This window comes from Bubalus kerabau, chromosome 1 (assembly GCF_029407905.1).
Source record: "Bubalus kerabau isolate K-KA32 ecotype Philippines breed swamp buffalo chromosome 1, PCC_UOA_SB_1v2, whole genome shotgun sequence".
In the NCBI taxonomy this organism is placed as follows: Eukaryota; Metazoa; Chordata; class Mammalia; order Artiodactyla; family Bovidae; genus Bubalus; species Bubalus kerabau.
The window spans coordinates 230001243-230018711 of NC_073624.1; the positions used below are offsets into that span (position 1 = coordinate 230001243).

The 17469-nt window shown below is 49.3% G+C and overlaps 1 protein-coding gene across 3 annotated transcripts in view; it reads left to right on the forward strand.

Moving 5' to 3' along the window:
* The window catches only part of PPARGC1B (PPARG coactivator 1 beta), a 119496-nt gene that overhangs the window by 73737 nt on the left and 28290 nt on the right, over positions 1-17469 (forward strand). For 2 of the 3 annotated variants that reach the window (XM_055558272.1, XM_055558282.1), the window contains exon 2: positions 10577-10750. In XM_055558272.1, the coding sequence (XP_055414247.1) occupies positions 10577-10750 (174 nt within the window). Of the gene's footprint in view, positions 1-10576; positions 10751-11984; positions 12072-17469 lie in introns of all 3 variants that reach the window. The other variant, XM_055558267.1, reaches the window with a different exon arrangement.

Here is a 17469-nt window from a genome sequence, read left to right on the forward strand (position 1 = left end):
TGTCTCCATTGCTGGATGTTTGGTGCCCGAGGTTGGTACCTCCCGCACCTCAGCCTAATCCCAGCCCTGACTCCACCTTCCAGTGTCTGTGCCCTCCTATGACAGAGGACCCCCCTTGCCTCCCAGGTGCCCAGGCCTCAAGTCCTTGTATGCCAGGGCCTTGCAACCACTGCCGAGGGTGGCATTTGATCCTCGCCATCTATTTTTGTGCCTGCCCTTCAGTGACTGATAAAATGTTGCTCTGGGTAGAGCTGATGTGTTGAAATGGTGAGTGTCGATGTCAGGTGGCTTATGTGATCGTGTATCTTCATTTTTGACCTCTCAAAGGGGCCTGGAACCAGGGAAGAAAAGGAGCTCCTGGTGCTTTTGCCCTCACAGAGTAGGACAAAAATCATTATTGGGAAACTGAGGCTGGCGGGCAGTTAGGCCTCGTCTCGAGACTTAATGGAAAAGATGTCCGGGTTACATTCTCTTGCTTTTGAGCACCACCCTTTACAGGGCGCTTGCACGTGGCTGTCACTTTGTTTATTGAGCAGCCACTACATTCTAAGCATTCTGCTAGGGGCTGGGGAAACAGCGGGGAACAAGCTTCTGCTAGGATGGAACTCCTAGCTGGGGGAGGTGATATATACAAGTAGATACATGAAAAACGGGGAAGAGTTCTAGAGAGGGGTGCTGCTGCTGGTTACACAACAGTGTGAATATACTTAATGCCACCGCATTACCCAGTTAAAAATGGTTAAAATGTAAAGTTTTATATTATGTATATATTACTACAATTTTAAAAAAGTACTGGCAAAAGTGGTGGGGGGACATCAGAGAGAGATAAGTGCTAATTGAGGAACTTGGAGTAGGTGATGGGAGAGAGGTTGGCAGCCACTTCAGGATACAGTAGTCAGCAAGGCTCGTCTCAGAGGGACACTTAATCTGGGCTGGGGCTGATAAGAAAGGACCAGCTGTGCGCACATGAAAGCAAGAGAAGGCTTCCCAGGCCGAGGGAGCTGCCGGCACAGAGGCCCCAGGGTGGAAACTCAAGCCCCACAACCATTCTGTGTTGCAGGCCGGTCCCTGGAGATGGAAAGAGGCTAGGGGACGCCCTGCAACTAGCAGGGAATCAGCCAGGGCCAGCCTCAACCAGTCTTAACGACCGGTGGATACCTGCACGCACTTCGCAGCTTACAAAGCGCTTTTCCTGCCGCTCTCCTTTGAGTTCAAGAGGCCCTTGAATTCAAGTGCAGAAAATTGATAGCAATTGTAGGGGAGCACAGTGTGCGAATGGCACTGTCCTGGAACACCCTCACTTACTCGTCCGCTCGTGTCACAGAGTACACTTTACGCTTTTCAGATAAACAAAACACCACCTTTCCAAGCCAGGGGCAGCCTGTGCCGCCTGGCAGGTGCCAGAATAGGTGGTGGGGCACTGATGGCATCCCCTAAGACCTCGGTGCCAGCCACCTGCCAGGACATCCAGAAGCTGCTCCACCCCAGGCCACCTCGCTCAGGCACAGCTCTCAGAGATCTTAGGGATCTCAGTTGGCAAAGGGGCTGCTGGAAGGCGACAGGGAGGAAGAAAGGATATGACTACGATAACACCTGTCCCAGGAGACTTTCTGCCTCAGTGTCCTTGTCTGCAAAATAAGAGTCTTCTGTCTCTGGAAGTGTTTCCCTAGGCTCCTCCAGTGCCTAAAGCCCCAGATCTGGGAGTCCATTGTAGGGATTAATTTTCTGTGCTATGGAGGCTGCAATTCATGTATAATAGTCACCTTATCTGATAAAGAGTGGGAACTACAGCTGGGGGTTGGAGGGGTAGGTGGAGGGCCAGAGAGGGGAATTCCTCAAAGTCAGTGAAAGCACAAAACCATAAAACCTAATACCTACCAAGGTTGTTTAATGAAGCCATATGGCATGCACATTCATTATTACCAGTCTTTGCTCTGGGACTGCTTGTGCTGCTGGCACTGAAATCCCAAGCTCTCTCCTGCCTAGTCCACACCCACACCGCCAGGGCTCCTGTTTCCAGACTGGGGATGCGCTCAATTGGATTAAGAATTTAGACTCCCATCAAGCAATCTAAGTGCAGAGTTCTTCAGAGTCTTGCCAATGTCTTCCTAATCTTCTACTATTAATTCACCCACACATAATTTGACAGCAGGGTTTTTGTGTGTGTTTTTTTTTTTTTTAAGGAAAAAAAAAAACAAAACACAAAAACAGCTCAATTTTATTGACTCCTTCCATAGCCTTCAACTTAGTTTCCATTGAAGTCTCTTCTCTTATCCTCATATTTTCTTTTGATGAACCATTTCATTAAAGTTTGTGATTATCAGAATTCCTTGGTGGTCCAGTGATTAAGACTGCATACTTCCACTGCTGTGGGCCTGAGTTTGACCCCCCCAGTTGGGGAACTGCAAGTTGTGCAGTGTGGCCAAATAAACAAATATTTTTTAAAAAATAATAAAATTTGTAATGATTGGAATTCCCTGGTGGTCCAGTGGTTAGGACTCTGCACTTTCACTGCAGAGGGCATGAGTTTGATCCCTGGTCTGGGAACTAGGGTCCCACATGCCCTATGGCACAGCAAAAACAAAAAAGTCTGTAATTATAGTTGTGTTTGGGAGAAAACACAACCGACATTGAACAAACAACCCAGACACTAGAGGCAGGTGTGTAGATGACCTGGAGGGTTGTCTCTGAGACACTGGGGCACTGTGGGCCTTAGCAATGTGTGTTGTTACAGGAAGGGATGAAGAGTGTGGATTAACCTGGCCTGTTGCTTAGGGAAGCGTCTGTTGTACCGGAGGCCTGACAAGGCCTGATTAGGATTAGGTTTGATGGCAAGTAACAGAAAACTGCCCAAAATGGTGAAAACTTTGAGGAGCTCCAAGCTGACTGCTCCCTCAGGTCCTAAGGTGACTGACCCAGGGCCGATTGGCGCTTCGAAATATGAGGGACCCCACCTCCTCCATCCTGCTCACCTGTCTACCAATCAGAGCTGCCTTCTCAAGGTCACTGGTAACTAACTTGTCATCCTCTCTGGTTGTCTGGGTCTGGCCTGGCCTTGTAACCCAGTTCTGAGCCCTGGACTTGTTTTGCTCTCTGGGTTGGAGGACCCACTCCCACCAGATCTGGTGATTTTCCATCAAATCACCTTACACTAAGCCCTGAGTGGGCAGCTGTGTGGCTGGGGGTTGGGACCTGGTTGAAAAGGGCTGAACATCACTGAGTTTGCGCTCCGCAGGCCTGGGACTGACGCTTTCGTGTGGAAAGGGCCTCCATGATGTTTTGAGACACTCAACCTTGAGTGTCTCGGTAAAAGATCCTTTCAATGGTCTGCTTTATCTTTAAGCTGTTTTTTTCTTTTAGGCTGGCTCAGAGCTCCTGCATTTTCTACTTATTCTTCCTGGAGCTTAATTTTGTGTCTATGACTCCTGAGTCTTATTTCAGAGGAGGCTGGTAGTATTTCTTTGTGGTCTAAAAATCAATTACTTTTCCTACTATTCTCCTGGAAGTATCTTTAGGAGTTTTGTACTAATTTGGAAGACAGTGGGAAGATTAGATTTTTTTTCTTTTGGTTGTAAGAGAGATGAATCAATTATAACTTTTTCATTGATAGATGATAAACTCCAGCTGGCACCTAATCTGGAGAGGGAACTTATTCACTCACATATTTGTGAAAAACGGGGACTAGACTGGCTTCAGGCACAGCTGGATCCAAGTGTTTACACTCTTTTCTCAGGAATACATCTCTCTTTGCTTCTTTGCTCTGCATTCCCTGTGCTGGCTTCATTCTCAGGCAGAAGCAAAAATGTCTCTCACTGTTTCCAGAATTACATTCAAGCAGCTGGGCACCCTTGTCCAGATGCTCCAGCACATTCCTGGTGGTCACCCTGAACCACTACTGTGAACCAGTTGCCATCATCACTGGATGAAACCCTTTAAATTGGCCAGACTAGACTCACCTGGACTGACGGGGTTGGGAGGAGGGATGATGTCCTCAAGGAAGATCAGTGGGCTTCCACATTAGGAAGGGGAATGGGTGGGAGGCCAGCCAAATAGCAGAGGTGGGAGGAGAAAAAGGAAAACATCTTTATAGTGAAATGACCCTGTGGGGACTTCCTGCATACTTACTTCCCTCCCTTCCTAGCAGGCAAATAGAGGCGCAGGCTCATAGGTCTAGACCAGGCTGGGTCTAATGGATTAGCAGTGGCCGTGAAGTCTCCTCGTTGCACATGCTTGGGGCTCATTGGGAAGTAGAGCCATGTTTGATTAGTGGTGTCTGCCACGGTTAGGGAGGCAGGAAAGGTGAGCCCAGTGCTAGATACCTGCGCCCCTAATAGATCTCATGCCCAATCATTTAAAAGGGAAAACTTGCCTGAGACCATCAAATACAACTTTGTCAGTGAAGGAGGCTCCAAGCGGGCAGTAGGGCAGTGCTTAGGGCATCCAAGATGGCGGTCAAGAAGTGTGTGAGGCCCAGAGAGCCAGTGTGGTCTGTCCGTTAGGGCAAGATCATCCTCCAAGGGAAACCACGAGCCACATAACACTGGAGCAGGGCTGGTGCGGGCTGAAGGAACAGGATTGAGGGCGTCAGGTTTAGGACTGAGGGGATGGGTCAGGAGACGAGTTCTTGAAGCATTGACCCTCTGAGAGGCCCTGCTCTGCCCATCAGTGCAGTGGGAACATTGACCACTGCCTACCTTCCTGCCTTCTGGGAAGGTATCGATGAGGTTATAGCTGTGAATGTCACTTGAATGTCAACTCTAAGAGCTATATCTGTGACCACCATTCACTGGGTATCTAGACCTGTGTTGTTTTATCTTTGTAAGGACATTGTGAAGTAGGATTCTTTTATTATCCCCATTTTGTTGATAGAAACTGAGGCTACAAAATTTAAGTCCTGACCTCAAAGGATGAGTGTTAGTAACCAAGCCAGGCTTAGCCCTTTGTCCTTCTTGTCTGGGCCTCTTTCCATGTTAATACAGACCTTCCTTCTGTACCTTTGTTTCCCCCTCCATTAATTTCATTTATTTATTCTGCCTTCATCCCAAAGTCTATGTGGACCACAGAAACTAGATAAGAACAAAATTGTATCAATCGCTTGAGCACGATGGGTCCATAGGGTCTGTGTGTTTAATATTCTCTTTTCCAGAGGGGGCAGTGAGAACCCAAGAGAGGAGGCAACCTACTGAAGGATGCATAGTGACTGTGGGCAGGCCCAGCACCCAGGTTCTGTTAGCGCAGCTGCCCCTCCCCACTCCCGCTTCCTTCCACCAGGTGTAACTCTGAGAATGTGCTCTGGGCCAGGCGCGCTAAGCTAGGCGATTTGCTGAGTGTAGTCTGGAAAGTGGGGCCACCAATTTTTCCTGCAGAGGCATTCTTTCTTAAACAGGGAATCGATTTCCGACAAGATGCACAAGCTTCCAATGAAGGCACTTATGTGAACCTGGACGAAGCACCATTAATCCATTGCCAGGGGTGTTTATCTCCCTGGCTTGGGGCAGCCGCAGCCTGCTTAGATACGGGGTGGGATGTTCCTGGAGGAATGGGTACAGATGATGCAGCAGCCAGAGGTGTTCCTGCCGCAGTGGTGTGAGCAGACTTGTGGTGGGGACCACCGGGGGCTGTGTGCCTGGGGCCAGCGCACAGCACAGCACGTGTGGCCCCAGGCCTGGCCCTGCTCAGCTACAAGCTAACCCTGTGACTTGGGTCTTTCTCAGACTTTTCCCAAAGCTCTGTCTCCCCATCCATAAATGGGAATGCATGCATGTATGCTCAGCTGCTAAGTCATGTCTGACTCTTTGCAACCCTAAGGACTGTAGCCTGCCAGACTCCTCTGTCCACGGGATTCTCCAGGCAAGAGTACTGGAGTGGATTGCCATTTCCTCCTCCAGGGGATCTTCCTGAGCCAGGGATTGAACCTGTGTCTCCTGTGGCTCCTGCATTGGTAGGAGGATTCTTTACCACTGTGCCACCAGGAAAGCCCATAAATGGGAGGAAATGATTTTAAAAGTTCCTTCTCACCTTCAGAAGCAGGATGTCAGACAATGGCACAGGCTGTGTAGGGAGCCAGGAGACCCAGGGTTGGAATCTCAGCTTTATGTGTCTGGGATCCTGGGTGCTAAGGGTCGAACTGCATCCTCCATTCGAAGATATGTTGGCCTCCTAATCCCCATTACCTCAAAATGTGACCTTATCTGGAGATAGGGTCTCTAGTACAGAGGTCATCGAGTTAAAATGAGGTCATCAGGGTGGGCCTAATCTAGGGAAATTTGGACACAGAGCCTGGCATGTATAGGAGGAAGATGATGGGAAGAGAGACACAGGGAGAAGACGCCATCCACTCGCCAACAAGAGAGGCCTCAGAAGGCGCCACCCCTGCCAGCATGTTGATCTCAGGCTTCCGGCCTCCAGAACGCGGAGGCAAAATATTTCTGTTGTTTGAGCCACGCAGTTTGTGGCGCTCTCTTATGGCAGCCCTGGCCGACCAATACAGGTGACGGGATCTCCGAGTTTCCTGGTTGGTGGTAACAAGGGCACAGTGACACCTGCCCTGCAGTGTTGTTAGAGGAATCCAGTGAGAGAATGCAGATGAAGCACTGGGCCTGGCCCACGGTGTATAGAAAGCGCTCAGTCATAGTGGCCAGCCTGTGCTCTGATGCCCCTGCCCCCATCATTCTGTGAGTGGGGCCTACAGGAGCCGGCCGCTTTAGAGGCCCTTTAGGTCACCTGAGGCACCCCTCCAAAAGCCTCTCTAAATATGGAGAGGGCCAGAGAAATCACTGTTAATGCAACGCTTAATGGGTTTTAGCCAGAGAGTGGCCTAAGCCCTAATCGACAAGGCTGCGAAGCTGAGATTTCTTTGTTTTTATGTCCTAGGTACACTGTGAGTGTGTCGAGCTGCTCTGTAAATCAATAAGTGCAGCGGTCGTGGCCACTTGATGGTATTTTGTAAAGGCAGTGGCATGGCTTTCATAGGAAGGATACTCATTGGATGACCCTGAGCTAATCCATTATCCTCCTTGGACCTCAGTTTCCATATGTGCCAAGTGAAGGCGAGTCAGAAGTTCTTAGCTGTGTCTACGAAAGGTTAAGAGGTTCAGAGGTTCAGTCTGAATTCCTTGCACACACATGCATTGTGCACACATACCATATCTGGTTCTGGAAGGGGTCTCCTGAATTGTCCACAAAGACCTGCATGGACAACCCCTTGGGACAGCTGGTTCCTTGCTGATCTGAAATTCTGGAATTCTGATTTAAAAGTTGTTTATAAGATTCAAGAGGCAAGTCTTACAGAGGTGGCTGCTCTGAGTTACTAGGATGGGCTGATTCTGGAATATATAAAGAGCTCCCCAGAGAGCTTATAGGTGGGGGCTTTGCTGGCCAGCGAGCTGCCAGTTGCTGAGCATCTTTGTGTCTCTGCTTTTGGCCTTTCCTCTTGCTCCACAGGCCCTCAGTGGGGGGCCTCGGTCCTCCCAGCCCTCCCGCCTGAGTCTCTACTGGATGCTAGTCAGCCTAGCCCACCTGCTCGCTTCTACACTGGCCCCACCCCCACCACGTGCATGCTTGTGTGCTAAGTCGCCTTAGTCGTGTCAGATGCTTTGCAACCCTATGGACTGTAGTCCCCCAGGCTCCTCTGTCCATGGGGATTCTCCAGGCAAGAATACTGGAGTGGGTTGCCATGCCCTCCTCCAAGATGTCTTCCCAACCCTGGGATCGAACCCCCACATCTCTCACGTCACCTGCATTGGCAGGCGGGTTCTTTACCACTAGTGCCTCCACCCTCATCACACTTGGCATAAGACCCAAATCCATCCAGTCCCTACCTGAGCTGGCCTCCACTGCCTCTCTGAAGGCATCCTCTCCCTCCCCTTACTGCAGGGCTGAGCTGCAGCCTCACTGGCCTGTGGGCAGTGCCCGACACTCTAGGCTTGGTCCCCACCTGGATCTCTGCCTGAAACCTTCTCCACACCTTCAACTGCCTGGCTCCTCCTTCACGTCTCAAACCAGACGTTGGCTTCTCCAGGAAGCCTTTGGTCAACCCCATCTAAGTAGATTCCCCTCCCTCTCTTGTCCTCCATCAGTGCACCTGGTTTGTTTCCGCTGTGGCACTAACACAATCTGTAATGAAATATGTATGTGTTTTCTTTTCCCACTGAGATGGCAAATCATAAAGGAATGCACGGAGTCTTATACATCACAGGGTCTGCCTCATAGTAGCATTTAATATAATGTTTGCAGGCCCCCGCTATCATGCATGGCTCATTTAAATACTGACAAAACCAAGTGCTAATGAGGGCCTGGAACAATAGGAACTTCCATGCAGCCTGTGGGAGTGGGCAATGGCACATCCACATTGGAGAGCAGTTTTTCAGGTAGCTTTTATCAAGGTGCACCGACGCTTTGGAGAAGGGAATAGCAACCCACTGCAGTACTCTTGCCTGGAGAATTCCATGGATGAGGAGCCTGGTGGGCTGTAGTCCACAGGGTTGCAAAGAGTCATACACAACCGAGCACGCATGCACAGACACTTACCATATGAGCAAGCAATTCCCAAGAGAGAGAAAATTGCATGATGTATGAGTCTTTATCACGCAAAGACTTGTACACAAGTACTGTAGGCTTGTTCCTCACAGCCAAAAACTGAAAACAAACCAAACGTCTGTTTAGAACAGGCAAGACCACTGTACCCCCGTGAGCCAACTCAGTAGGGGAGGAGGAGGCAGTCCCAGGAGGCAGCTGAGAATCCTCACCGAGTGACACAGGGCTTAGTTCCCATGAGTGTTGAACACATGTGGCTCGGAGGAAGACCAGGCAGATAGAAGGCAGGCACGGTTGGGAGTGTCCCTGGAGTTGCACTCTCCGGGCATGTGCTACCTGGCCTGAAAGCAGGGACTGGCTGCTTGCGAGAACCAGCCTTGGTGCCGCCCGGGTGTACAGGATTCTTGCAAAATGCCAATTAAGACATTTGACCCAAATTCAGATAAAAGCCTTTTTCCTGTGTCAAGTTGAGCTAATAATATACATTTATTCATAATTTATGAGGCCTAGTAAGTGGTAACAATTAAGGAAAAGGCCTGGATAAAACCTATTTCTCTTCAGTGTCACGCAGGCCTCTTTCTGTTCTCGAAGGAGGTTCCACCCATCTCTGCCTGCCATGAAACTCTGTTTTATATTATTTTTTAAAATTTGTCACCATTCCTGCTTGCGACCATTTATTGAGCACTTACCAAGCCAAGTTATAGCATTGCCTCATTTAATATTAACTGTATGAGGCAGATGTTATTGTCCCATTTTACAGATGAGATAGTTGAGCTTCAAAGAGGTGAAGGGACTTGCCCAAGGTATCACAGCTGGTACATGGGGATTGTGATTCATAGACGCTGGACCCCAGTGTCTATGGTATCCTGTTTCTGTGTCAGCCTCCCCCAACTCAGGCTGTTTCTGAATCTGCAAGGCACCCTTCTATTGGTAACTTTTTTTTTTAATTTAATTTTTAAATTTCTTGGTTGCTCCCAGTGGCATGCAGGATCTTAATTCCTTGCATTGGAAGCTTGGAGTCTTAACCACTGGATCCCCAGGGAAGTCCCTTGGTAACTGTTAAACCTGGGAGACCAGGGTGAGAAAGGGATCGCTTTCTGAGTCTGTCGTCTGGGTTAGGCTGAGAATCTGCGTTGTTTCCATCAGGTTCCGGGTGGTGCTGCCCCTGCTGGTCCTGGGACCACACTCTGAGAAGCACCGGTTAGTCAATGCTGTTACCAGGTCCTTCCTGACTCTCTTCTACCCCACCCTCCACTTATGACCTTCTAGGCCTCCTATGTATTGGCGCTGTATTCTCATATGTATTATCATCAACAGTGTGCGGCTTGAGTGTGTCTCATTCTTTTTACACATGTGGGATAGTATTTCACCTGCCAATGTTCTGCAGTTTAGATTTAACATGATATGCATGTATGATATGATAACATACATAATGCCCTCATTCTTTTCAACAGCACTGTAGTATTCCATGATATAGATGGTTATAGTTTTACTTACCTATTGTCTGCTGATGGGTGATCGTCTACCCTTTTAGACATGACAGTTATTTCTGGGAACTTGAGTGAGTGTTTTTCTAGAATGTAGCAATCACTCAATGATGTCAGTTCTTGCTTTTTGTTGTTTCATTATTCATATAGAAGGATTGTTGCCTTCTAGAAATCCCCTTTCAAATGGGAACAGGTATAGAAAGGAGTAGTTCTCTATTTACAGGTTGTAATCAAGTTTTCAACCAAACATTTCTGGGAAGAGAAAAGAGGTCCTATACGGGCAGGGCTTTGAGGGGTGTATAGGAGTGTGGAGGAGAAGGGAAGATATAGCAGACAGGGGCATTTGTAATGCTAGAGCCTGACCTACCTCCTGGTAGTTTCAACAATTGCAAGAGGATGAAGTAGATCTTTGCATTTCTTGGTCACTTGGCAAAATCAGGCCCTAGACAAAGGCAGCCAAAGGTTCAGACTGCCAGTATCCTAAGTAGGAGGGTCCCTTCTTGGGTCTAGCCAGGCTCAGCTCTGACCCACCTCCTTTCTACCTGTTTCCTCAGGGTGGGGGATCTGGGGAGGAACAACTCTGCGCTGACTTTCCCGAGCTCGACCTCTCCCAGCTGGATGCCAATGACTTTGACTCAGCCACCTGCTTTGAGGAGCTGCAGTGGTGCCCAGAGAACTCCGAAACCGACCCCAGCGAGTACAGCCCTGATGACTTGGAGCTCTTCCAGGTATGCCCTCCGAACCTCACCACCGTCTGCCTCACCTGTGCCTCTCTCTGCCCCTGAAAGCCTGGCTGCCCTGAGTCACCTTCTTCTCCTCTTGCACATGCAAAGAAGTCTCTTCATCCACTACAGCTATTGGGACCCTGTCTGTCATCTTGGGTCTGCACTTGGTCTTGGGCAGCTCTCACCCTCTCAGAGGCAGTATTATCGCCTCTGGGAAGTGGGGACTGGGAAGAGCTACTTTCTCCATGCCCCAGTCAGAACCGAGTCTCTCTGTGAGCCAGAGCGAGTTCCTCCCTTCCTTGAATGATCACACTGAACTCTCATTCCCACTCTGTGAAGCAAGTGAGATTATCTCCTCATTTTACAGATGAGGAAACTGAGGCTTGGAGAAGTCTAGCTACATGCCTAGGGTGATTTACCTTGTCAGTAGCTGAACTAGATTGAAACCCAGTTTGCCTACCTCCTAAGCCAGAGCTTTATAACCATGCTGACGCCATAATGGCTGACACCATAATGGGACTGACTCCCATTCCCTGTGGCAGGACTGTCCCTGTGTATGTATGTTCACTCACTTAATTTTATTAACAACTCTCAGGCAGGAGTGTATTTATCTCCATATTTCCATTGGTACCTAGAGGTTCTTTATTTATTTGTTTTTTCTTTATTTTTTAAAAAAATTTTAAATTGGAGGATAATTGCTTTACCGTGTTGTAGTGATTTCTGCTGTACAACAATGCAAATCAGTCATAATTGTGTATATATATATTCTCTCCTTCTCGAGCCTCCCTCCCCCCTCCCATAGAGGGTCTTTAAGAAGAAGCAATGCCAGGACCTGCAGTTCACATCTATGCCTCTTCCCCTGTGAGCCCCACAGTCCTGGAAGCACGTTTCCTTTAAGAAGGCCTCTAATGTGCGATAATGTGATGTCTGGGATTTGCTTCAGAATAAAGCAATCCCTGCATGCATTTGCATGTGTGGGTGTGCAGCATGGAGAGTAATAGGTGAAGTAAGATTAACCATGTTGAAACTGGGTGATGAGTACATTTGGAGTTATTATTCTTCCCTTGAAATATGCTCCTCTATAAACACTGGAGGAAGAATGCATATCTCCCTGTGCCTGTCTGACAATATAATAATAATAACAATAACAACAATAATAACATACCACGTGCCAAGTCAGTGTGCCAAGAGTATCATCTCAAATAATTCCACTGACAAATTGTATCATTCCTTCTAGAAATGTTTATGGAGCTCCCTATGTGTGTCAGACACTGCATTCAACAGTGGACTCTACGGTCTAGAGGGAAGATTGACCCTAGATCAGGTAATACATAGACAAACAGTGGTCACTAGGGACATGGGCACAATAAGAATAAACCTGGGATGAGGAGCGTCTGAAGAAACCGGGTGGTCAGGAAAGTCCTTTCTAAGAGATGCTTCAGCTGAAGAAGGACAGAGTAGCCTCATGGTGATCCCAGAGCTAGGAAGCAGGAAAGCTTGCTGTGTTGGGGAGCCGAAGAGCTGGAGGGCAGTAGCTAAAGGGAAAGTGTCAGGAAATGGGGGCTGGGGATGGGCTAGGCAGGGGCCAGATTATGCATGCTCTTCTGGGTCATATTAGTGAAAGTGATAGCCACTAAGCTGTGTCTGACTCTTTGCAACCCCATTGTCTGTAACCCACCTCTGTCCATTGAATTCTCCAGGCAAGAATACTGGAGTGGGTTGCCATGTTCTTCTCCATGGGAACTTCCTGACCCAGGAATAGAATCTGGGACTCCTGCATTGCAAGCAAATTCTTTACCATCTGAGCCACCAGGGAAGGAGCTGGATTTTCCCCAAGATTATTCTAACCTATCACTAAAAAAAGTAACCCATTTTACAGATGAGAAAAGTGATGCTTAGAAAGGTTAGGTAACTTGCCTAAGGCCACACAGTTAGGAAGGGTCAGTGTGTTTAATGCAGGAACCCAACCCCCTCGCTGTCGTGTGAGGATCAGCAGGACTGCGGTCTGGTTCTGGCTCCTTCCGGGGCCTCCATTCTTTCTCACAGCAATGGGGTAAACTGCGCTTGCTATTCCCTCCCTCAGAGTGGGGCCAACTTCCAGGAAATGCTTTCAGGTTATAGAGAACTGATGAGCCAGAGGGATTTGGATGCTGCCTAAAGACCATCCCTGATAGCTCAGTTGGTAAAGAATCCACCTGCAACGCAGGAGACCCTGGTTCTATTCCTGGGTCGGGAAGATCCTTTTCCTGGGACAAGGGATAGGCTACCCACTCCAGTGTTCTTGGGCTTCCCTTGTGGCTCAGCTGGTAAAGAATCCGCCTGCAATGTGAGAGACCTGGTTGGATCCCTGGGTTGGGAAGATGCCCTGGAGAAGGGAAAGGCTACCCACGCAAGTATTCTGGCCTGGAGAATTCTGTGGACTGTTATAGTCCATGGGGTCGCAAAGAGTTGGACACAACTGAGTGACTTTCACTTAGCAACTTAAAGACCATCCCCACCTAAACTGTACAGGCCCCACCTACTCAGAGACTGGCCAGACCCACTAGTAAGCTCCTGCCAGGAGCCTACGATGTGCATGAAATGGCCTCAAACACAAGTTAGCCTGGTGTGGCCCTTGGGCTCTTTGCATAGCAAGGAAGGCAGAAGAATCTTCAGAGGTGGTCAGGACTGTGGTGGAACTCTGCATACCCTGCCTCTCTCCCCTTCATGCCCTGCATTCCATAACCTGCGCCACCCATCACACCCCGGTGCCCCTGTGCGAGGGTGATTACATGATCAGTGCCTGATTCCTCCCCGATCCCCTCCCCACCCCTGGAGCTTGGGGGCTGATACAGCACTGTAAATTGTCATGGTCCCAGGCTGTGCACAGAGACCGGCACTTTCTTTATTTGTTAAATAATTAACAAATCTTTCTGTGAATACATCCTTCAACACCCAGCTCTCACGTTAGCTCTTCCTAAGGCAGGTGGTCAGTCACTTCCTCTCTGGGCTCCCATCCTGTGCATGCATGTGACCTTCAGAATTCAAGCTGCTTGAGGGCAAGCAGTATTTTGTTCTTCTGTGAGGCCCTTGCACATTGAATTGAAAAGACTCGGTCATAGGTGTTGAATGAAGAAACTGATTGCAATGTTTTCTTTCCTGCCAAGGACCAGACATGACCCATTCCAGAGTCCTTGATGGAATTCAGAGCCCAGAGGTTCTAATACGCGTCCGCCGCTGACTGGGACAGTCCTCATTTGACCAGTGGCAGTCATGTAGCCATGCTGCCTTGAGACAGAGCCATGTTCTCACAAGTCAGGTGGCACCATCGCTATGGAAACAGACCCGGAGAGTGGAGAACAGCTATCTTTACAAGAGCTGACAACTGCCCCCGGAGGCAGGGACAGTACCTTCTGTTTGTGTGCCCAGAGTACTGGGGCCAGGGCCACCGTAGGCTAAACTTAGTAAACATTTTTGGAGGAGGCAGGCGTTTGGTTTTGTCACCGTGTGCTGTGTGGCCTTGGGCTAGCAGCTCCTCCTTGTTGCGCCTCAGTTTCCCCAGGTGAGAAATGGGGAAAGAGCACGGATTAGATCAGCAGTCCTTAATCTGTTATAGGGAGAGAGCCACAGGGTCCTTTTAGACTCTGTGGACTTATCCCCAGAAAAAAAGGAAGGGAAAGTGACTTCCTGGGTTTCCTGCACCCCCGTGAATGGGGGCAGTCTCTGAGTGTCCTTCTGGCCCTGGGAGCCTGAACTCTGTTCTGTTGTCTTTCCCTCAGGCCCCTCTAGGTGCTCAGAGTGAACGTTCTCCCTCTGGTTTCTTGAAGGTTCCTTTTTCTCCAGCCTCAGAGCGCTCAGGAAGATTGGGGGTGGGGCCGAGCCTATTAATATCCCTTCCTCAGCTGATTAACTCTCCATTAATTTGCACTCCGTTTCTAAGCAGAGCTGGGAGAGCTGAGCTAATGGGCCTGGGAAGAGGAGAGGGGCGGCCTGCTCCCTGTGATGTATTATCCTGGGGTGCTGATGGGACCATGCCGAGGGCAGGGCCGGACTCTCTTCCCAGCTGGGGTCAGGACCCCCGACCCCACCTGGCTGTTCCGAGCTGGAGCTGCTAAGGGAGGGCTGAGGACAGAGTGGGAAGGCCTTCTGTTAGTCATTTTGTTTTTGCCTAACCTGCTGGGGCTCCTTGGCGGCCTCTACCATCTGGTATTCATTTCAGCACCATGCCGAGTACCTAGTAAGTCCTTGACCATCCTCCCTACCCGCCTCCCAACTTGCTGTGTGATCTTGACAAGTCTCTCCTGGACCTTCATTCCCCCCACCCCAAAAAAGAATGGAAAATAGGCTTCCCTGTGAGTTCCAACCCAGATGATCCACAGTGTTGCCTGGAGGGTTGTGTTAAGAAAGGGCATGGAAGGAACACTGGGTGGGGGCATGAGGGATGGGACCCACAAGCTGCATGTTTGACTTCCCTGGTCACTGTGTGACCCCCACGGGCCCTTCCAGCTCTGATACTTGTGATAATTCAGAATATCTCTGGGCCTTTTTCCTCTGGCTGTGAAAGCCTGACCCCTCCTCCCTTCCAGCGCTGATGACACTGAATGACTTGTGAATCACTTCCCTCTGGAATGGGTTCTTTGAGACGCTAATCTCCCCAGTGGTCAGAGTTCATTTTTGGTTCACTCATTCTTCCATTCATCAAATCTGCCTGGAGCCTCCCACGCCCCAGGCACTGAGCTAGGCCAAGGAACAATTCACAGAGCCCTTGTGTGGCTGCCTCCAGACTGGCCTCCCTAGTAACCTTTGGAGGGAAACTGACTGGGGACCTGGTCTTCCCCCAAAGCTTCAAGGCTTAGAAATGGGAAATGACTTGCCCGAGGTCACCCTGTCAGTGGTAGAGTGCCCCCCAGTCAACCCCAAGAGTGGTCCTTGAGCCCCATGTCCAAGATCTTAACTCCCCATCAGGCTGGACAGATTGCTCTGGAAACACAGGTTTGGGGGTCCGGCCTGTGGATGGGGATTGGGGCTGCCCCTTGAGCCCTGTTGCGTTCCTGAACCAGAATTCCTGGACCTGCCCTTGGACCTCCATCCTGGGGGCCCTGGTCAGGCTAACCTGAAACCTTCCTTTGACCTTTCTTTTATTCTTAGCTGTCTTGCAAAGTCAAAACCACATTTGTTCTCTTCTCCCCATGTCCCCCTTCGAATTACTCAGCTGCTGCTCTGGCTGCAAGGCCTGAAACAGATTTAGTGCAGCCAAAAGGCCGTCACGGGATGTGTATTTCAGATGAACTTCCTGAAGAAAGGATAAACAGCCTGACCTGGGATGGGAAAGAGCGCTGGTTAAGACATCATGTGACAGACAGGCCTCCTGCCAGAACAAGCCCAGTAGCTGGGCTTTACTGAGTGGGACGCTCAGTGCCTCACCTGGAAGCAGGGTGATCTCTGTGCAGGGCTGGTGAACTGGGAGAGTGCATGCTGACCCTCGTGTCAGAGATCTGAGACATCAGGGAAGGAAGCCTGTCAGTTCATCTGTGTGTTCTGTGCTCTGTGTCAGCCCTGCCTCTGCCCCAGATTTGCTGTGTGAATGAAGTAAATGTACCCAGGACATGTTGGTCAACCTCCATGAGGCTCAGTTTCCTCAAATGCAAAATGGCAATTAGAATAGTACCCCACCCCCCTTTTTACGCTATCTAGGTTTTTCATAGCTTTTCTTCCAAGGAGCAGGCATCTTTTAATTTCATGGCTGCAGTCACCATCTAATATGATAGTGGACTTTTTGCTGACAAAGTTCCATAGTCAAAGCTGTGGTTTTTCCAGTAGTCATGTATGGATGTGTGAATTGGATCATAAAGAAGGCTGAGCACCAAAGACTTGATGCTTTTGAACTGTGGTGTTGGAGAAGATTCTTGAGAGTCTGTTGGACTGCAAAGAGATCAAACCAGTCCATCCTAAAGGAAATCAATACTAAATATTCACTGGAAAGACGTATGCTGAAGCTGAAGCTCCAATACTTTGGCCACGTGATGCGAAGAGTCAACTCCTTAGAAAAGACCGTGATGCTGGGAAAGATTGAGGGCAGGAGGAGAAGGAATCGACAGAGGATGAGATGATTGGATGGCATCACCGACTCGATGGACATGAGTTTGAGCAAGCTGTGGGAGATGGTGAAGGACAGGGAAGCCTGGTGTGCTGCAGTCCATGGGGTCACAAAGAGTTGGAAATGACTGAGTGACTGAACAACAACAACCCCACCCCCACAGGGGTTATTGTGGCGTTTGCCTGAGGCAGTATTTACAAAGCCTTTCTATTTCTTTCATCAGCCAAACTCTTTGTCCCTGGTCTTGGCACTAGGTTCTCACTCTGCCTGGAATCGTCTTTCCTCAGCTCTTTGCCTGGCTGGTACCTTCTCATCTTTCAAGCCTAAGTTTCAGTATTAGCTGCTCAGAGCAGCCTTCTTTGACTGCTGTAAATAGCCTATAAATCTTTACCGCATTCTTATTCTGCATCACAGCTTCCTTTTATTTTTTTTCCCAGGCTTTCTCACTCTCTGAAATGATCTAGTTTTGTTTCCTTGTTTAACTCTTTTCTCCACTGGAGGGTAAGCTCCATGAGCTGCCAGTCTGTACCACCAGTCTCCAGTCATCGCCAAGCACAGAGTAGTAGTACATATGTGTTAGGAGAAGGAAGAGCGGGGAGGGGAGGGGAGGCACTGCCCCCCGCCACAGCCATCATCATCGCCCTCC